Genomic DNA, 20,667 nt, shown 5'->3' on the forward strand with positions numbered 1-20,667 from the left:
GCCTTAAACCACAATATCTTATCCCAGCATCCCACTGCAAAGCCTGGCCCCAACCTGAGCATCCCTGACCTCTGACCCTGAGTTTTGGCCCAGCCCTCCTGGGCCAGTAGGGTCACTGCGATACAAGTTCCCTGGCCCTGGTCCTGCACCTGGTTGTGGGTCCTGTGAATCCCCAGCAGGAAGAGGAGCTCTGCCACCCCCAGGGCAGCTGCCACATTGGCATGGATCCCACGCACATTGGACTTGAGGCTGCGCAGGCTCAGTAGGATGGCTGCAGTCAGCACCAGTGCAGCCACAGACACTGCCACGACCACGTGGGTGAACACAGCCAGCAGCTCCAGGTCGCCCTCCAGCCTCTGCAGAGACAGGGATGGTTGATGGGCTATTGGACAGAATCCCCCCATCCCTTTGACCGACATCCCACTTCCTCGGAACACTGAACACAGCCCCACCTCACGGGGGGAGGCATCCATGAGGACTCCAAAGGTCCCTGTCCGGCTGCAGCGACACCGTGCGTGGGACCCATTCCTGTGCACCAGCTCGCAGTCCCGTGCTGTCCACACACCATGCTGCTCCGCCCTGCAGCCACAGGGCAGTTAGACGTGACAGTGACCCACTCTCAGGCAAGGGTTTGTGAGAGATCATGGGAAGGTCTGGAGTTGGGGTGCAGCATTCCTCATAGTCTGAGTTGCACAATAGCACTATAGTGCACAATAGTGGGGGTCCCAGGGGCAGGCTGAGACTATTAGTTGGCCTCCCAAGGGCTAACAGGGAACCAAGGGTTTCCAGAATGGGGGTCCTCACAGGCCAGGTGGGTCCCACTGCACGCAGATCGCCTTGCTCCGATTCGCCGTCTGCAGCAGGCGGAACTCCAGGCTGATGGGGGACTCCAGGACTCCCCTTAGGAAGTTGCGTCCATGGAACACAGCCACGCTGACCACCGGGGAGTTCATGACAGGGTTCTGGGGAAGCCTGGGGAGATACCCATCTGGCCTTGCATACTGCTGATCTCCCCACACTCAGCCTGCCTGCCTCACCCCGTCTTCATGACACTGGCTATGGCTGACCCAGGGTCTGGGATGTCCCCAGAGTGGACGCTGTTTCTAAGAATCCCTCCAGCCTCTGCTGGGCTGCTGAGGGGCTAAGCAGCTCCAGGGGACCTGCGACTGTGCCTCTGACTGCCCTCCCTCCTGCCCCCATCTGACTGCCATCAGTCAGCCTGTCCTTGTCTGTCTCTGTCAGCCCTTTGGCCTGTCTGTACCTGGCTCAAGGATCCCTCCTGTTTGTGGCTGTGTGTCTGTCAGCCTGCGGCTCTGCTACTCTGCACAACTCCAGAGAACAAGATTCACAGTGAACCCGGCAAGGACAGGGCTCGCACAGGAGCTTCTCTGTGTGTTGCGAACCTATGCATCTACCCACCAAAAAAGGGGCTGCTGGGCTGAGGTCACAGGAAGCTCAGGGGTGAGGGGCCTGAGTACCTGGCACCTCTGCGCTCTGCCTGGAACTGGGCAGGGAGCAGTCCCCCCAAGGTGCGGTAAACAAGGAGAATGACAATGGAGATCCCAGGCTCTGGCTCCAGCGGGGCTGGTGGGGGGATCACACTGGAGGTGGTGGAGTTTTCTGTGCTGCTGCTTGTGGGCAGAACTGCCAGGAGAGGAGGAGGAGCTTCTGTCAGTGACCTCTGACCCAAAGCACCTACCAACCCAGCTCTGAACCCAATCAAGCATGAGGGTCTCTTCCCTGCAGGAGCAGAATTGGGGAGCAGGGATAGCAGGAATCCAGAAAGGAATAGTCAAGGCCTAGGAGGGGTCATCTGTGATGAGGGAGAGGGTTTGACAAAGTGAGGGTGTGGTGAGGTGGAGGGTGGAGGGGAGATGTGGGAGGGTCTGACACCAGGGAGGCCTGGAAAAGGGAAAATTGGTTGGGGGGACAGAGAGACAGGACCTGGCCTAGGGGTTCTTCCAGGGGCTCTCACCTTCAGATTGGGATGGCCATGGGGACTGGGAAGGCAGCAGCACATGGGTGTGAGGATCCCAGGCATCTTGGCCCCGAAAGAGGTTGCTATGGTATCGGGGGTAGCGACGGGCCCCCCGGGGAGAACTGGGGTGCTCCATGCGGTCAATGCTGAGCACTACCCGGGAGAAAGAAAGGGGAGGCCCATCACGGACCTCTTCCCAGTGCCAAGGGTTCTACTCTTTCTTGCATCCTGCACGCAAGTCCCACAATGTTTTCCTTGCTACCAGCTCAGAGCCTGTCCCTACAAAATGCTGAGGGTGATGGCAGAGTCTCCTGCCATTAAAGTTGGCATCGATAGCCACAGCCCGTCAGACCTTCAAGTTCCTGCCCTGCCCCGCCCCAGCCCACCCACAACGCACTGATATTAGGCGTCACCAGCCCCATGGGATTCAGGTATGTGAGTTCCATATTCCTTGCGAGCGTGGCTGCATACTCCTCCAGGTGCCTCACCAGCCCCGCGCTGCCTGGGGAGTCCCCAGGGGCCCGCTGCCCCAGCGCCGCCCACAAGTCCCCTGTCTCTGGAGCAAGCAGTGCAGAGCCGGCCCACAGCAGATTCTGGGAGGATGGAGATAGAGTTGGGCTCAGCCAGGTGGTCAGGATGTATGAGGGGACAGGGCAGGCATGAGAGGTCTGTACAGGTGCTCAGAGGGGCCCCAACAGGCAAGGGGGTGGGGATGGAGAGGACAAGGACAGAGGGAGGGCCCAGGACCTTCACTTCCTGAGGGCAGCAGGGGCCTGATCTGAGGATCCAGGGGCAGAAGGCTGGGAGCTGGGGGGCCAGGGCCAGGGCACTGAGAACAAAGGGCACAGCCCCACCTCATTGAAGTGGGCATCCTGTGTGGCTGTCAGCCCGAAGCCCTGCTGATGGCTCTCGAAGGCCAGCAAGTGGGCCAGCAGGCGGGCAGTGACTCGGACATCTTGGCTAAAATAGTGGTCAGTGTTGCCAGTCACCTCCCGTAGCCGCTGAGCCAGCTTCTTGGCCTCCACGGTATCCAGTGCCGTCTTGTTCAGCTCTAGGCCATCCAGCTGCCAGGACAAGAAGGAGTTGGTTGCTCTGTGGTCCCTTAGGCCTTCTTCCAAAGCCTCACAAGGAGAAAGGCTTGCCAGATTAAAGGGCAACCAGGAAAGGCTCAGGAGGTCAAGGGCTAGGGTGTGGTATCTGGGGCCCACCACAGGCCAAGGAACATCTTAGGCACAGGGAAAGTTCTGGGCAGTCTCACCAGCAGACTGAGCTCTCGAAAGGCAGGGGAGGTACAGTTGAAGAGGTCAGGCTCCAGCCAGCCCTGGGCCTCATCACACAGCCGCACAGCAGCACCTGGGGGCAGGCAACCCCTGGTCAGGCCTGGGGCCTGAATACCTTTGCTGAGGAGATAACCACAGCATCCTCTCCTATCCCTGGGGATCCTTGAGGCAGAAGTCAGAGGCAGGAGAAACTATAGCTGCACTCCTGGAGGTAGCAGCAAGCCAGGTAGGCCCCAGCTGCTTGTCAGGCAATTCCTGAGAAGGCTATAGACCATTCTCAACTGGCAACCACACAAAGCACAAGGGTGGGGCTGCACACACTCACCCATGTGGGCCAGGACAGGCTCAGGGACGTGCCAATTCACACACAAACACAGACACACACCGATGCTCGCCAGTTACACACACAGATGCATAGACCATACCAGCACACAGACACATGATGCCCTCGCACACACACGCAGACATGCCAACACAGACCAGGGCTTCCAGGAACATACGTGACCAAAGTCAGGTGGGGGGATTCTCACACAAGTTTTAACTGCCCCAGTGGTGACTTTGCTGTCCTTTCTCTCCCTTGTCTATGGGGTTGGGATGGAGGTTGAATGAGAATTGACTTGGATCTTAAAAGAGTGTGTAGCTACCAACGAGAGAGTCTAACTTAAACACCGAATCCCCTCCCCTCAACAGGCTCACAGACACGTGCACAGGCACAGAGACACATACATGAGCATGCGTACACAGACAATCTCTGTCCAGCCACTGCAGAGACCTCAAGCAGCAAGGAGTGTTCTGAGGGGACCTCAGGCAGTGGGGAGGGGCCCTCAAGCAGCAGGAAGGAGCTGTAGGGTCCTCAGACTGAGGAGGGATCTTTTGTGACCTCAGGCAGTGGGGAAAGTCCTGTGGGGACCCCAGAAACTGAGGAGAGGTCTCTGAGGACCTCAGGCATCAGGGAAGGGCCCCTGGGGTCCTCAGATAGCCAGAAGGGGCCTGCAGGGACTTTAGGCAGCAGGGAGGGGTCTGCAGGGACCTCAGGCAGCAGGAGGGGTCTGCAAAAGCTCTGGCAGTGGGAGGGGGCAGCGCACCTGAGCAAACACGTACCCCTTACCTGCACCCCGCAATCCTGCCCAGAAGCCAAGAGAAACAGACGGAGGCTCAATGAGGGTATAGGAAGGGGCCCAGAGCCCCTAGTCAGTAGTGAGGGGCTCATGGGGGTGGGGGGTTAAAAAAAAAGTGAGGGGCTCACATGGACTCCCACCCACCTTCCACCTCTTTGCAGGAACAAAGCCACCCAACTCAGGAAGTGATGGCTCTGTTAGTCAGAGGACAGGCCCACCCTCAGTGATGTCCCTGTCCCCCACATACTCACCCAGGGCCCCCCGGGGACAGGGCACTGTGGCCAAGACACCAAACTTTGTCTGGGGCCACCACACACCAGATCGCAGGGACTTGGGGCAGGCATCATAGAGTACTAGAGAGAGAAGAGGTGCTGAGCCAGGCAGTCAGGGTCCAAGGCAGTGACAGCCACACCCACTGTCCCTCCACCACCCAACCCAAGGCCCACTGCCCACCACTTCTGCTGGCTTCTCAGAAGCTGACCTGTCAGATTTTGTGACAGGTCAGCAAAGAAACTGGGACAAAGGTAGGGTTCCCTGGATATCAGCGGTCTCCCTCAGGAGAAGCTTCCAGAGTCCCCAAGGAGCCAAGTGTGCCACTGATATGTGATGGTGGCACACTGGAACCAGCCCTCTATGGGTGGAGCCTGCTTACCCTGGCAGCCACTGGCTGTCACCTCTGCGAAGGGACTGTCACAGCTGTTGCACTGGCGGCCAAGGGCTCCTGGGCGACAGGGGCACTGCCCGCTGTGGGGTGCACATGAGCGCGAGGTGGAGCCCACAGGGTAGCAGTCACATGGGAGGCAAGAGTCACTGCCCCGCGGCCGGTAGTGGAACTCCTGTTTGAGGATGGGCCAGGGGCCTGAAGTCAGAGGTCAGGGCTCAGGGAATGACGGAATCAAGGGCAAAGGGTCAAGAGAACAGTGCTCATGGGCCAGAGGACGCCTGGGCCACGTGTGAAGGCAAGGGAGGGGTCATAGGTAAAGGATGAGAGATAGCAGCTAGGTCACAGGACACAGGTAAGAGGTTAGGGCCCACATCAGGTGGCGGACGTCAGCAAGCTGGACAGGAGTTGCAGATCGCGTCCAAGGAAGGGTTAAAAGGTCAGGGGCCAGGCGCACCTTGCAGTGACACTGCCCATTTGTCTTGTTGCAGTTGGGATCAAAGCCCTTGTGAACATCACAGTTGCAGGGGCCACAGGTTGGGCTCCCCCACCAACCCCGAGGGCACTGCTGGTCCATCCTGGGGGTACATAGCCAGGTGAGATGCCTCCATGGCATCCCAGTGACCCTCCCTGTCCCTGCCAGGACTCCCCATCGCCTCACCCCCAGCATCTTACCTGTACTCACAGTGGTGGCCGAAATAGCCACCCACACAGTCACAGGTGTAGCCATGGGGGTCTCCTGGGAGGTGCCGGCATGACCCCTGGTTCTGACAGGGGTTCAGGAGGCAGGCATCCACACAGCCTGCACCGTAGTAACCTGCAGATTGGGTCAGAAAGCTCAGGACCCTGGTGGCAGAGAATGGAAGGAAGCAGGCACCTGTCCCAAGTCCCTGCCTCCTTCAGGTTCCCCAGTCTTCATCATGAGCTCCTAACTCCTGCCCAGATCACCCTTCCCCCAACCCTTTCAAGGCCTACCTGGCCGGCAGGTGCAAGAAAAGGTCTGCCAGAGGTCCAGGCAGTCAGCATGGGGTGGGCAGGGCCCAGAGGCACAGGCGTTGGTCACAACACAGCCAGGCTCCGCATTCACTCGGTGGCTGGGGGGTAGCAGGGCCGGGGAGCCAGAGGGTGTGGAGCCAAGCCACACCCCCTATGGACACACAGCCAGCAAGGGGTGAGAACATGTTAAGGCACCTCAGCCTCAAGTACTGCAGAGCTAGCCACCCAGTCTGATGACCCCTGACATGCAGTCTTCCTGAGACCCCCGAAAACCCAGGCCTCAAAACTATCCCCAATTCGGTCCCCCTATGGAACCCTAATTGTGCTGTTTCTGACACAGGTTCCTAATGGCCCTTGATAATCCAAGATAGACTCCCACCTCCAATGCCACAGAAAGACTTGACCTAGCTCTCGACTCTGGGTCATCCACCCCCTCGTGTCAACCCCCACTTGAATGCTGCCTTTCAGGTCCCAAGGAGACCCTGACTTCTGACCCCTAACCCTAATGCCCCAAATCACATTCCCATGCTGACCCCCACCTGGATGCAGCCGACCAGACCCTGAGGAGCCTCCTCTGCACTGCCAGGGGGCAGGCCTCCCACGTGGAGCTGCTTTACCTTCAGGCCCTGCAGCTCACTCCCCACCGCCATGGTGTCCTGAAGGAAGGGGGAGTCAGCACTGGAAGGAAGCAGGGGCCTGAGGAACCCCTGCCATAGCCCAGAGTCAGTCTTGGCCTTCTAGCCCTTCTAGGCGGGCCTCTCCCACTGGGGCCCAGAGCGGACCTTAATATTGCTTGATTTTGACTGGGGGTGGGTAGAGATTGGGGCAGAGACTAGAAGAGGCTTTTAGGAATCAGGCAAAGTGATGGCTACAGAGGTTCCCCAAGATCAGGCCCCAAATTTGGCACAAGGAGGACCTGAGAGCAGACCAACCTGGCTGGTGGGGTGGGCTCAGTGCAAGGATATATATGGGGAGAGAACATCAGACTCGGTGCACTGGAATAACTGAGAGGAGCTGGACTAGAGGGTGGGGTCAAATAAGGCAGATCTGGTTGGAAGGCTGAGAACAGACTACCCCGGGGTCAGAGATCAGACCTGGAAGAGGCTAAAGTCCAGAGAGACCATGAGGACATGGTGGCCCCGCCGGCCACCTAGTTCCTCCTGCAGCTCCAGCCGCAGATCGTGCCACCGGCCATCACTGACAGTCACCTGGTCCAGGAGGAGATGGGAAGCACGGCCCACGCCCCTGGTTACTGTCACAGACAGTAACCCCCGATCTAGCTGTGGACAGAGATGCATAGCCCTGTGGTTAGAGCCCCGAGTGGGCTGGGACTTGGAGGTGAGATCAGAGGACTCGGAGGTCAGGAATATCAGCTGTCAGGACAGCGAGGTCAAGGTTATACCTGGCACACAGGACACTGTGCCAGGGGACATTATGTTGCTGATATGGGATCAGGGAGCAGAGGATAGGACCAGGTGTTGTGGGTGAGTTGGTGCAGCTAGCACAAGAGAGCTACATTAGAGCCCTGCACCTGCAGAGGATATAATGATGGGAAAGAGAATCAGGGGCTAGGGTCCAGAGCAGGGTCAAATGTGGTTGGGACACCTGGCAGAAAAGTATGCTGTGTGACCAGCCTGTGCACACAAGAATATTGGTGGTGGCGTGAGAGACAGAGCTGAGGGTACAGGGAGGGTGAGCAAGGTGGACACACCTGGCAAAGGAGAGTGCTGTGTGGCCCAGCCTGCACTTGCATCAGGACCCCCTGTGTCGCCCGTGTCCGAAATGCCAGCCCCAGGTACCATGGCACAGACACAGCCATGTCACTTCCAAAGTTCCAGCTCAGTGTGCCGTTGCCACGGAAATGGTGGGGATGGGCCATGGCTGAGTGGATAAGAGAAACAGAGTTATAGGCCCTGACCCAGGAACAGATTTGACCCTGCAGGCCCCTCCTGCCGCATGCTGCCCACTCACTGAGCCGACAGTCTTTGCCACCAAAGCCCACAGGGCAGTCGCAGCTGAAGCCGCCCCAGCGCTCTGAGCAGAAGCCACTGTTCTTGCAGGGGCCTGAGTCACAAAAGTGCAGCTTGGCTTGGCAGCCTGGGAGAGGAAGGCACATGGAGGATGTGAGAACAAGGGTTGGGGGGCACAGTGCTGGACAGAATTTTAGTGTCCAGAGGAGCTGAAAGAGGCCAAGATCTCATCCCCATGTTCTCTCTGGGATTGGTAAGTCAGGCCTTCAAGGCTGGGCTGTAGCATGGTGCTTGCCACTAAAGAAGACTGGGTTGAAATCAGGTGTGGAGTCACCCCATGTAGTCCTCCACTCCCTCCCTATGATGGCGACCAGGGCCATGGGCTGCGCTGGTGGAAGCTTCAGGCCTACCTGCCATGGTGCCATTATTTGCAACAAAAGCCGCCATGTCCACTCGACGGCCATCAATGTGCAGGTCCCGCATACAGCCGATGAAGTCCTTATGGGACACAGGGAAGTTCTCGGGGAGGTTGGGGACACCCCCCAGAAGCAGGGGGCCCGTCAGGTCCAGGGACCTGGGGGTCAGAGGTCTGGGTCATTGGTGGAATGGGCCCAGAATAGAGTTGTTCCTGGGGGGAGGGGCACAGGAAGTAGGGGGTAGGACCCAGAGAGTAGGGTGATTGAAGGAGAAAAATAAGGCCAAGCTGGGGAAGGAGTTAGGGTCTGACTTCAGTTGGGGTGCAAAGGAGAGCTCATCTTGGGAAAGGTAGGTGAACTGGGGTTGAGGGCTATGATGAAAGAGTGAGGCATCTGGCTGGTGGGGGAGGGGATGGAGAAGTGAAGAGTCTGGGGGAGACTGGACATGAGATGAAGGGACTTGGAGGGGATGTGGGGCATTAGTGAAACTGGGGTGGGGAGGTGGAGGCTTTTGAGGACTGCCTGGGGACTGTGTGTGCCAGGAGGAAGTCTGGGGTGGAATACAGTATTGCGGGCTAGGGTGAGTAGGCTTTCAGGGTGTTTGAGAAGAGAGGGAAATCTTGGTGGTTTAGGGGAAGGATTGGGGAATTTGGCAGGATGGGATGAGGAATGGGATGTGAAGGGTCGGAGTGGGCTTTAGCAGGCAGACAAGGGGACAGGGGGAGGGAGCCTCACTTCTTGGAGCTTGTTTGCACACCAGCAGCTGCGCATGAGTAGTTGCCAATCTCAGCACCAAACTGCAGAGCCACGGCCACATCGCAATCATCCACGCTCAGCACAGCCACCTTGTCCTTGGAGGGGCCCTGCACACCCCCTAGGGCATCTGTCCGGGGCTAAAGACCCAGGCACACCAGTCAACAGTGCCCCTAGTAGCCCCTGAGGAGCAGAAGTCAGCATCCCAACTCCCCTCATACCCAATGCCAGGGATGGTGCCCACCTTGTTGTAGTATCTCAAATGCACTGTATGCCATTGCCCATCACTCAGGCCCCCTGGAACTGTGGGGCTGACCACCGTGTTGGATTCACCTGCAAGGGTGACGCATGTGGAATCATTAGGAGCAGCGGAGTCGCTCCATCCCACCCCAGTCATATAAGCACAGCCACTCCCAGGGCCACCCTGGATGCATCAGATCAGTCCCCCCACTAGTGACTGCAGTGGCTGGCCCAGATTGCCTTTGAACAGACAGAAGAAACACAGACTTCTTGGAAGGACGGACCTTCGGACAGGGAATGGCCAAGGTGCTAAGGAACTAGGTCTTCACTGCTGGTTTGGCATCAAGTGTGCGCTCAGGTGCACACTGAGGCAAACCCGAGGGGACTTGGGGCCTGTGTCCTCCAGCACACATGCACCCATTCGCCGTCATATCCAGGGCACCTACCGGTGGAATATGTGAGCCGCACTTGGCCAGCCACGAGCTCCAGGGCCAGGAAGTCGTGCTTCTCATTCAGGCGCCCGTTGTAGAAGAGTAGCCCGCTCTGCTGCACCGTCGCGAACCTGGGCGGGCAGGGGTTGAGGGGATGGGGGTGTCAGGAGCAGGTTACCACTTCACACCCTCCATCGCTGCGAGGAGAAGGGGCTGGGGCGAGTGCAGCGAGGTCAGGAGACCCCGGAGGAGGGGTGGGGGGGGAGCGTCAGGGGAGGGGCGGTGTCCCGTGGGAACGTCAGGACAGGGCAGTCAGGAATCTAAATCAGGGTGAGTAGGTGGGGGCGGCGTGGAGGCGCTCAGACACGGGGCGGGCACCTACGAGAGGGACAGCGTGAGGTGGAAGCGCTGCCGCAGGCCGCGGAACATGACGAACGAACTGGGCGGGAAGGAGCGCGCCGCCACCTCACAGCGCGGGCCCTCGAAGGCGCCGCCTGCCGGGCACTGGCATCGGAAGCCGCCGTTGGGCGCGTCGGTGCAGGTGCCCCCGTTGCGGCAGACGCCCGGCACGCAGCGGCCGGCCTCGGTGTCCAGCTCGCAGTCCTCTCCTGGGGGCCAAGCCGGGGTCAGAGGCGGTCACGCCTACGCCCGCCCCTGCTGGAGTCGGCCGAGCCCCTTCAAAGGCCGCGCGCCACCAGGTCGGGTGCTAAGACCCCCAAAAAATCGCGCTCCCTGTGGACACGCCCCTTCCGTCTGGCCCCGCCTCGCGCCCCGCCCCTTCCCCAGCCTCCTCAGTGCCTTCGCGGAGGCCAGTGGCCTCAGAAGTGACGCCCAGTACTCACTCGCATTGCAGTCCCGCCCCGGCCTTGGCCCGCGCTCCCCCTCCCCGGCTCTGGCCCCGAGCCCAGCTCACCTGTGAAGCGCGGGCGGCAGACGCACGTGTAGCCTCCCTCGCGCCGTGCGCAGGCACCGCCGTTGCGACATGGGTTGGAGTAGCAAAGGTCGAGCTCAGTCTCGCAAAAGTCTCCGGTGAATCCAGGCGGACAGCGGCAGCGCAGGCCGGCGATGGGCTGGATGGGTCGGAAGAGCGTGGAGGCCGAGGCCAAGAAGGGCGCGGACGAGTCAAAGCGGAGCACGGACACGCATTTCATGTAGTTCTCACAGGGCTCGCGCAGGCACACGTTGTCGTCGAAGGGCAGTACGTCGAGCAGGGAGCGGGCTGCCAGCGCCGCGCGGCGCACGTACAACTGCTCCTGCAGCTCCTCCGAGCTGAACCAGGGCCCGGCAGCGCCCGCTCCGGCCCCACGTGGAGCCAGCGCCGAGAAACTCACATTAAGTACGGTGCCCCCTACGTCCGTGTCGTTTTGGATGTTGAAGATGAAGACGTCCTCGGCTGGCGTAGCGAGCACCGCAGCCACGCCTTCGAGGAAGTGGCCCAGCAGCGGTGACAGGAAGCGCTCCTGCCACATGTTCTCAAGGCGCACGGTCAGGCTGTTGGCCAGCAACTCCTCCGTGATGATGACCACGCGCAGCACACACTGCGCCGTCACGCTGTGCAGGCCATCTGCAGGTGGGGGCAGGGGCAGTGGTCAGCCTGGGGCCAGTGGCCGCCCCTCCGTAGGACACAAGAGGGCCGGGGCCGGTGATAGCCCAAGCTCCCAGGACCTCTAAGTCAGCAGGCTGACCCCACCAGGACACAAGGAGGTCTGGGACTAGTGACCACCAACTCCTTCAGTATCAAGGTGTCAAAAGGCCGCTGCGTCCTCCCCCAACCCCCAATACAAAGAGGGGTCTGGACCAGGGATCAACCAACCCACACAGTGCCCATGGCTTAGTAAGTGACTCCCCCAACAGCACTCAAGTACCCTAAGTACTCGATAACCCACACTTCCCCAAGTTATCATCATCAGCAGGCCACCCCAACTTGGGACATGAAGAGGAGCTAGGGCCATTAGGCACCCATTCCCAGCCACCTTCCTCTTCTCCCTTCCCCCAGCATAGCAGAACAAGCAAAACATCCCCTCCAAAAACAAGAGTTGCAGATCAGGAATCACCTATCTCCAATTTTTGATCAGCAAATTGCTCTTCTATGGCACTAGAAGGGGCTCTGGCCCAGTGAACACTCAATGCCACCCCCAGAACCCTGGGTTATCAAGCTCCAGGAGAGTCTTGAACACCAACACACACACACACACACACACACACGGCAGCATTCTTCAGTTAGCAGCCTACTCGCCACTCCAGACCTGGGTGCTGTGGTTTCAGTGACCACCCCAGAGATGAAGGTGAGGTGCTTATCTGCCTTGTTTGTCTTGTCCCCAGACCCTAGCACATAGTGGGTAGTTAATGAGGATAGACTGTTGAGTGAATTGAGGGATAAATGAAGGTTGTGTGTTCTCAGGCAGTGCCAGGAGTCCCTGCTCCAGAACTAAGAAATGAGCACCAGTAAAGCCTGTTTCCCAACTCCTGCAGCCTCCAGTAGGCAGGACTTCAAGAGCCTATCCCACCTGCACTCTCCTATTAGGGAGGGGTTTGTGAAAGTCTGAAGCAGATGGGACAGGAAAGAGGCAGGTGGACCTCTGGACATTTTCCCAAAGGTCAGGGTCTCAGCCCCTATGGACCCACTCTCCACCTGACACTTCCATAGTAAGCTGCTGTTCCTGACCACTAAATTATTGGTCATTTCCTGCACAGATGGAGTAAGCGCCAGACTGGACCCAAAGAAATCCTTCGTCTAAACATGGACCTAATGTGGACTTACTGGCCCATAATGGCTTTGCCTGGGACCTCCAGAGGATTACCCCAGGACATCTAACCTTTTGTCAGCAGGGGAGCTATCCCTAGGTAGCAGACAGTTCTTTACAAGCTTTATGGGGTCTGCTAGATGCCTTGGAATCTTTGGAATTCTGTGGAGATTATCCAGGAACCTAAGCAGAGTCCTCATGAGGTCTATGGCAGATCTTGTAGGGTGCAGGAACCCTTCACTTAAGGGGTTCTTGGGAGGTTTGGAAATCCCTCTTTGGCTTGAGGTGGCCCATGGAGTTCCTAGGCCAAACAGGTTGGGATCACTGGGTCACTTGCCTGCCCCATGCCCCTCACCTGTGACAGTCACCAACATGGAGGCCACCAGTGGGCGGTTATTGTCTAGCTTTCGGCTGAGTCTCAGCTCCCCACTGGTCTGGTTGACCACCAGCAGCTGCAGCTCATTGCCACGCTCAAAGGAGTAGAAAAGGTGGTCAGAGACATCAGGGTCATAAGCTGGGATGCGCCCAATAATGCCCGACGGGAAGGTGTCTGAGCGGTTGGATACATAGTTGTTGAAGAGGATCTGGAAGTTGTTGAGCACAGGGCTGTTGTCATTCTGGTCAACCAGGCGGACGTGCACAGTGGCCCGGCTGACCAGAGGAGCAGATGTGGCCTGCACCACAATCACATATTCCTGGCGAGCCTCATAGTCTAGGTCAATGAGTGCCGTCAGTTCTCCAGAGAAGATGTCCATTTGGAACAGCTCAGGGATATTCCCCTCCACAATCTGGTACATGATATGGGCATTGGGGCCTTCATCGGGGTCCACTGCGGTGATCTGGGCCACCACTGAGCCCACAATGCTGTTCTCTTTCACCCGCACCTCAAACTCCTCAGCTGGGAAGACAGGAGCATTGTCGTTCACATCCTGCACTGTTACCTGGATACTGACTGGAGTCCGGAGTGGGGGCACACCTCGGTCCACTGCATAGGCAGTCAACTCATACACTGGCACTGCCTCCCGGTCCAGCCGCCTCACTGTACGGACAATGCCAGAGGTGGGCTCAATGGTAAAATCTCCATCCCCATCTTCCCCATTCTGGAAAGTGTACTGGACCCGGCCATTGGCATGAGCATCCCGGTCAGTGGCTGAGATCTGCAGGACACTGGTGAAAGGTGGGGCATCCTCAGAGACCAACCCTGTGTAGTGGGAGGCCACAAATTGTGGAGCATTGTCATTCACGTCATTGACCATCACCTCCACATAAGTAGTGTCTGCCTTCTGTGGGATGCCATTGTCCCGAGCTGTGATAGCTAGGGTGTAGGTCACCTGGTCCTCATAGTCTAATGGGGCTTGTAGTGTAATGGCCCCTGAGTCTGCATCAATGCGGAACTGGGGCAGGTTGTCTTCCAGGAGATAGGTGATACGAGCGTTCTCACCCACATCATCATCAGAGGCACTGATGACCACTATGGTGCTACCCACTGGCCGATCTTCATTCACGCTCACTGAGTAGTGGGCACTTTGAAAGACTGGCCGATGAGTGTTGGCATCTGTGATGTTGATGTGCACATAGCAATGATCATGAAGGGCACGGTCAGATGCAGTTAGAACCAGCTTGAAGTAGCGTTCCTGCTTGTAGTCCAGTGGCAGAGCCAGTGTCACTAGACCCACACCCCCCTGGGTGCTGATGGCAAAGCGATTCCGGGTGTTGCCACCTGTGATCTGGTAGCTGATGGCACTATTGGCATCACGGTCTACAGCAGTCACGCTGACCACACTGGTGCCCACAGCTGCATCCTCATTCAGTCGAAGGTGGTACTCCTTCATTGTGAACTCAGGCCGATTGTCATTAACATCCAGCACAGTCACTGTGACACTGGCTGAGGCAGAGAGTGGGGGTGAGCCATGGTCTCGAGCCTCCACACCAAAGAAGTAGTGCTCCACAGACTCACGGTCCAGGGGACCACTCACAGAGACCCAGCCAGTGGCACTGTTTATCACGAAGGGAGTATCAGGTGCCACACCAGTTAGGGAGTACTCCAATCTGGCATTCTCCCCATGGTCTGCATCAACTGCCTGAATGTGAATGACTGAGTGGCCCAAGGGAGCATTTTCCAAGACAGAGACTTGGAAGGGTGTGCTGACGAAAATAGGAATGTGGTCATTAATGTCCATCACCTGGATGCTGGCCAGGCCCGTGTTGTTGGACAGCGGTGGCCGACCAGCATCCTGCGCCCGGATACGCAAGGCATACTCTCTCTCTGCCTCGAAGTCCAGAGGCGCCACCACCTGGATCTCGCCAGTGAGGCTGTCGATGGCAAAGTGGCCACGGCTATTACCACTGATGATGTTGTAGTGCACCAATCCGTTGGCGTCCTTGTCTCGGTCAGTGGCCGTGACGCGCAGCACCACCGTGTGGGGGCGCACATCCTCGCGTACCTGCGCCACATAGCGCTTCTCGCTGAATTGGGGAGCGTTGTCATTTTCATCCAGCACAGTTATGTGTACGCGCACAGTGGCCGAGCGCGGCCCGGGCTCCTGACCCTGGTCGCTGGCTTCCACCACCAGCTCGTAGCTTTCCATGTGCTCTCGGTCCACTCGGCCGCTGGTGCTGATAAGGCCGGAGCGCGGATCAATCTCGAAGGCAGCAGCAGCTGCGGCGCGCGCAGCAGGCGGCCCCACAAAGCGGTAGCGCAGGTTGGCGTTGGGGGGCGCGTCGCCATCCGTGGCACGCAACTGCAGGATAGGGTAGCCCTCCTCCACATTCTCGCGAAGCGTCTCCCGGTACTGCGCTTGCTCAAAAACCGGCGAGTGGTCGTTGCGGTCGGCTACCGTCACGGCCACCATCGTGGTGGCCGAGAGGCGCGGCGAGCCGTGGTCCTGCGCGGTCACACGCAGGTAGTGACGTTCCATGCTCTCGCGGTCCAGAGCTGCCGCCGTACGGATGAGGCCGCTCTGCGGGTCGATGCTGAACAGCTCCAGCGAGCGGCTGTTCATGAGCGCCGCCAGCGAGTAGACTAGGCGCCCGGCCTCGCCGGCGTCCGGGTCCTGCGCAACCACACGCAGCACCGCGGTGCCTGCGGCCTCGTTCTCCGGCACCAGCGTCTGGTAGTTGTACTGCGGAAACTGCGGGTGGCGGTTTGCGGCGCGACGGAAGCGTGCCGGGTTCGCCGAGGTTATCTTCCGGGCTTCAGGACCGGCCGGGAGTCCCGGGGGGCGCGGCCCGGGGCGCTGCGGGAGGAAGCGGCGGCGGAAGAGACCCTGGGAGCGCATGCGCTCGGGCGCCGGCTCGGGAGCTGTCCGAGACTCGCGGAGTGCTGAACCTGATGTAGGAGCTGTCCTCACCGTGCGCGGTGCTGAATCCAGCTCGGGGCCAGATCCCAAGGACCCTGGGAGACAGTTCCGCCGAGGGGCTGTCCTTTCTCCTCCGGATGTCGTGGCTCTCTCGTCCTGACCCTTGCTCCCTGTTGCCCACGATTCCCCACAGCAGCTCGCAGTGCTCATTCTTTTGCGGGCGCCTGTCCCAGCGTTTCGCTGGGAGGACAACGGCTTGGGAGCATGGTGCCGAACCAAAAAGTCTGAAGGGAGGGGCAAGCTGTTCCCCGAGCCCGGGACCCCTGAGGACAGAGCCCCTGGCGACAGACTACCTCTTTGCAAAGATCCTGTCCGCCCGCAAGAAGAAGCCTCTGGGCGCCAGTATACCATAGACCCTGGTCCCTGTCCTGTCTCTCGTTCGCGGCTGCCCAATTGCTGGACGCCGTGTTCAACCCCCAGCTCCTCGTTCGGCTGCTCAGGGGGCCCTCGACTGTTCCGGGTGCTTTGCCTTCTTCCTCCGAGCCCCACGAAGACAGGCTCCCTGACCCCCAGGCCAGTCCCCCCATCCTCCCGGACCCCGGGAGACTCGGGACAAAGAGCTAAGGCTCCGCCACGGATCTGAGCCCCGGGCCCCGTAGTGGCAGCTAACCCCGGGTCCCAGCCCTGGTGCCCACCGCGCCCCAGCTCCTCCTGGCTAAGGGGGAACAAAGAGAGGAGGAGAAGGAGGAGGAGTATGGGGGTCGACCGTCCCCCGAGACCCCAACACGGCGGCCGCCTCGCCATCATCCCCCGCCTCCCTGCACGGCCTCCACCGCCCCCCGCCCCGGTCCGGGCCTTGGGCCGGCCCCGCCGCTCGGGCCCCCTCCCAGGCCCCTGCCGCCGCCCTGGGCCCCCGCCCCTCCGCCTGTCTCTCCGCGCCGCCGCCGCCCTCTGGGCACCATCTACTCCGCGGCCGGAGCCCCTCCGGCGTGCGGCCCCGGCTTTTTCCGCCCCCACCACAGCATCCCCGACGCTGCTGCCGCCTCCCGCCGCTCCAACATGGCTCCCGGCCGTCCCGATGGTTCGCTCCACCTCAGCCCCAGCGCCCCAAACCCAGTGGTACAACCCATCGCGCATGGCAGCTCTGAGGACCGAAGCTGTTGCCGCCATCTTTATTAAGGACGTGAGCGCTGCTCATGGTGCTGAACAGAGCGCCGAGGTGCACCGCCGTTGGGTCCGCCCTCCCCGCTTTCGGCCGCCGCCCTCACCCACCTCCCTCTTTCTAGGGCGCTGTCCCAGCTCAGTCTCCCAGCCTTTCTTCTCCTCCCAGATCTCTCGTCCTTCTTCCTGACCACTAGTTTGGAACCGTGTCCCGGATTTTGGTCTGAAATTTTGGTGCCCATGAGCGTTCTCACGGCTCTGGGAGGGGGTATCGTGTGAAATCCTGGGGTAGGGGGGACGATGGCTGGACAGGGGTCTGGGGTGCCAGCAACCCGAACAATAGCTTTAACGATCCAATCAGCTAGTTTTATGAAACATGTCGCGACCACCTGCTTGTTTGGAGCACCCCTGGTGGAGCAGGGACTGGAGATGACCCTCCCAAGGCGGGAGCAAAGGCCAAATTCTTCCCCGCCTTGCCGTTCTCAGCAGTCTCCCGAGCTTGGGGCCCCTCCACTGGAGGCTGCACCCCCTCCCAGGCTACGGGTCCCGAGTGCTCCGGGATGCCACGTGGAGCCCGGCGTTGCCCCATGGCTGCGGGCCCAGCTTCCTCGGATCCCCGCCCCTCGTCTGCCACGACCGCATCCTTTAACCCCTTGAAGGGACTGACACAGAAGCTCAGTCCTCCCCCCACCCTCGGTGCATTCCAGCTCTCCCTGCGCAACTCCTGGCACGCGGCAGTCTCGCCAGGCCAATGGGTGGACCTGGCGCAACAGACGTCACGAGAGGAGCGGAGGCTAGGGGTGAACGCGGAGCACTCCAATCAGAGAGTCATTGTTTCTATTGGCACAATAGGAGGCCCCGCCCCTCACGGCGGAGGGGGCTCCGCGGGTTGCCGGCTAACCATTAGAGATAGTCTGGGTAGTACACTATACGGACCGGCTTCCGAAGGCGGAATCGATAACGAACTGCAGCGCGGGGTGCAGAGGACGCAGGCATCCCGACACCCAGGAAGAGGTCAGGGGCGAGACGCCAGAACGTTCCAAAGGGTGCGGCTCCTTCGATGGGGTGGATCCCGGTTCTAACAGGCGAGGAACTCCTGGCCAAGGCCTCTGGCCCGCCCCGAACGGTACCTATGACATCACCATCAACCAATCAGTCGGCGAATTCTCTCGCCCCTTGACTTATCCGCTTCCGAGAGGCGGGGTTCCTGCGGATTCTACCTCCCGAGCGCCCCTGTGGCTAACAAGAACAGGCCGCAAGTCTCCAGTAGTGCCCTCTCCCTCTTCGAATCTGAGCACCTTCCCAGTTACCAGAGCTCTGCGCCGGATACAAGGCCGGGGTTCTAATGGGTTTGTGGGTGGGGGTGGAGGATCTGCAGCGCTTAGGGCGGAACTCCTTTGGATGGGAGCCAATCGGTGCAGAGGCTGGAGGAGCAAAGCCGCCAAAGTGGTTTTATTTATTTAGAGACAGCATCTCTTTTACCCAGGCTGGAGTGCAGTGGTGATCATCGCTCACTGTAGCCTTGAACTCCCCAGGTTCAGGCAATTTTCCCACGTCAGCCTCCCGAGTAGCTGAGACTACAGGTGCATGTCACCACACTTGGCTAATTTTTCCATTTTTTGTAGAGAGGGGATCTCACCATGTTGGCCAGGCTAGTCTTGAACTCCTGGGCTCAAGCAACCCGCCCATCTTGGCCTCCCAAAGTGCTGAGATTACAGGTGTGAACCACTATGCCTGGCAACCCAGAAATGATTCTGATACAGCGCTTTCTGGGGTCCACAATCTAGTGACTAGAGGGCACAAAACCTGATGCCATGGAGGGAGACAGGGAGGGGCGCTGCTGGGGAAGGGTGCTGGAGTCCCAGAGGAGGCATCTGAGTCATCTTCGAGACCTGGGAAGCCTTCTTGTGGAAGACGCCAGAGCAGTGTCCAGAATGACCAACGGGAGATCTGCATCTGCGAAGGAAGGGCAGGGAGGGATAGGGATGTGGGCATCCTAGGTCTTGGAGACTGTGTGGACAAATGTGCAGAGGCATAAAGAGACTATGGCTGAAGGAAATTAACCCCTTCCCTCTCACCAATAGGGCTGGCACTGGCCTCAGCTGACACTCCTTTTGGAGAGCAAAGCTCCTCAATCCTGAGCAGTGAAATTGATTGCAGATGGCTCCCCATGTTGCTCCTGCTGTGTGTCCCCACTGTCATCCTCCCTTTGTGGCTGTTCTGCGGAGCCCCTCTCCCTCCATGTGCACTCACCTCTATGCCCCAGCCCCAGTGGCAGTTCCTAATGCACTCCTGGTAAAAAACAAAAACCAAGTGTTGGTGATAGTTCCTCTCTCCACCTCCAAATCTTGCCCTTGCCTCCTAAGACCCCTATGTGGTTTATTCTTTTTTTTTTTTTTTTTGAGATGGAGTCTCTCTGTTGCCCAGGCTGCAGTGAAGTGGCATGGCTCACTGAAACCTCTGCCTCCCAGGTTTATGCAATTCTCCTGCCTCAGCCTCCTGAGTAGCTGGGATTTCAGGCCCCCACCACCATGCTGGGCTAATTTCTATATTTTTAGTAGAGACTGGGTTTCACCATATTGGCCAGGCTGGTCTCAAACTCCTGACCTCTAGTGATCGGCCCGCCTCGGCCTGCCAAAGTGGTGGGATTACAGGTGTGAGTCACCACACCCAGCCTATCCTCATTCTCTTTCCAGCTTCCAACTAGAGGGTCCACCCAGGACCCAGAGACCTGGCTTTGAGGCTATTGGGAGGCCAACAGATCACAAGACCAGAGGTCAAGGGTGTGGCAGATACTGCCCTCTAACACTTCTCAGCCTCTTTCCTTCTGCCTTTTCCACCCCACCCTGTGTTTGTCTACTCCTAGCGAGGTGTACCTTTCCAGAAGACCTGGCCAACCTGTTCAGCTCAATTATCCAGTAGTTTTTTGACTCACTGAGATCTCCAGTCCATTGCTCACCACCTCAGGTATTGACCTGTGTAATTAGCCTTACAGAGTCCAGTGTTATGGCAACTCCCAGGCCTGTTCTTCTTAAGACAGGCTTGCTGGGCTAAAATCTAATCCCACTTAAAATAGACTATTTCTGTATTCTTTGCCTCTAGAGCAACAGAGCATTGCTGGAGGAAAACAACCAACCATGCTAATTGATCTCATTTTATATTCAGGATCACAAGCCCCAGTATTATATTGGAGGGTCTATCTAGTGGCACAATCTCAGCTCACTGCAACCTCCGCCTCCCAGATTCAAGTGATTCTCCTCCCTCAGCCTCTTGAGTAGCTGGGACTACAGGCGAATGCCACCACGCCTGGCTAATATTTTGTATTTTCAATAGAGACGGGGCTTCATCGTGTTAGCCAGGATGGTCTCAAACTCCTGACATTTGATCCACCTGCCTCCCAAAGTTCTGGGATTACAGGCATGAGCCACCATGCCCGGCTCAATGTTTTTAGTTTTTTTTTTTTCTTTTCTATCTATCTATCTATCTATCTATCTATCTATCTATCTATCTATCTATCTAGAGAACACAGTCTTACTCTGTTGCCCTGGCTGGAGTCAGTGCCACAATCTTGGCTCACTGCAACCTCCACCTCCCAGGTTCAAGCAACTCTCCTGCCTCAG

At 58.7% G+C, this 20,667-nt stretch overlaps 1 protein-coding gene across 6 annotated transcripts in view; it reads right to left on the bottom strand.

Annotated features, from left to right (window-relative positions):
* Positions 1-20,667, bottom strand: part of CELSR3 (cadherin EGF LAG seven-pass G-type receptor 3) — a 34,906-nt gene that overhangs the window by 8,953 nt on the left and 5,286 nt on the right. For 4 of the 6 annotated variants that reach the window (XM_032289734.1, XM_032289733.1, XM_032289732.1 and 1 more), the window contains exons 1-25: positions 12,943-16,723; positions 10,757-11,407; positions 10,226-10,451; positions 9,859-9,974; positions 9,417-9,505; positions 9,155-9,312; positions 8,414-8,577; positions 8,005-8,130; positions 7,745-7,914; positions 7,128-7,313; positions 6,573-6,689; positions 6,013-6,184; positions 5,713-5,854; positions 5,495-5,615; positions 5,029-5,212; positions 4,628-4,729; positions 4,367-4,381; positions 3,237-3,331; positions 2,833-3,042; positions 2,376-2,571; positions 1,976-2,131; positions 1,479-1,644; positions 805-972; positions 453-579; positions 150-356 (exon numbers count right to left, since the gene is read on the bottom strand). In XM_032289734.1, the coding sequence (XP_032145625.1) occupies positions 150-356; positions 453-579; positions 805-972; positions 1,479-1,644; positions 1,976-2,131; positions 2,376-2,571; positions 2,833-3,042; positions 3,237-3,331; positions 4,367-4,381; positions 4,628-4,729; positions 5,029-5,212; positions 5,495-5,615; positions 5,713-5,854; positions 6,013-6,184; positions 6,573-6,689; positions 7,128-7,313; positions 7,745-7,914; positions 8,005-8,130; positions 8,414-8,577; positions 9,155-9,312; positions 9,417-9,505; positions 9,859-9,974; positions 10,226-10,451; positions 10,757-11,407; positions 12,943-16,693 (7,815 nt within the window). In that variant the 5' untranslated portion in view covers positions 16,694-16,723. Of the gene's footprint in view, positions 1-149; positions 357-452; positions 580-804; positions 973-1,478; positions 1,645-1,975; positions 2,132-2,375; positions 2,572-2,832; positions 3,043-3,236; positions 3,332-4,366; positions 4,382-4,627; positions 4,730-5,028; positions 5,213-5,494; positions 5,616-5,712; positions 5,855-6,012; positions 6,185-6,572; positions 6,690-7,127; positions 7,314-7,744; positions 7,915-8,004; positions 8,131-8,413; positions 8,578-9,154; positions 9,313-9,416; positions 9,506-9,858; positions 9,975-10,225; positions 10,452-10,756; positions 11,408-12,942; positions 18,528-20,667 lie in introns of those variants that run through there. The other 2 variants (XM_032289731.1, XM_032289729.1) reach the window with 2 other exon arrangements.

This window comes from Sapajus apella, unplaced genomic scaffold (genome assembly GCF_009761245.1).
Source record: "Sapajus apella isolate SASKATOON/1434 unplaced genomic scaffold, GSC_monkey_1.0 scaffold23, whole genome shotgun sequence".
Taxonomy (NCBI): Eukaryota; Metazoa; Chordata; class Mammalia; order Primates; family Cebidae; genus Sapajus; species Sapajus apella.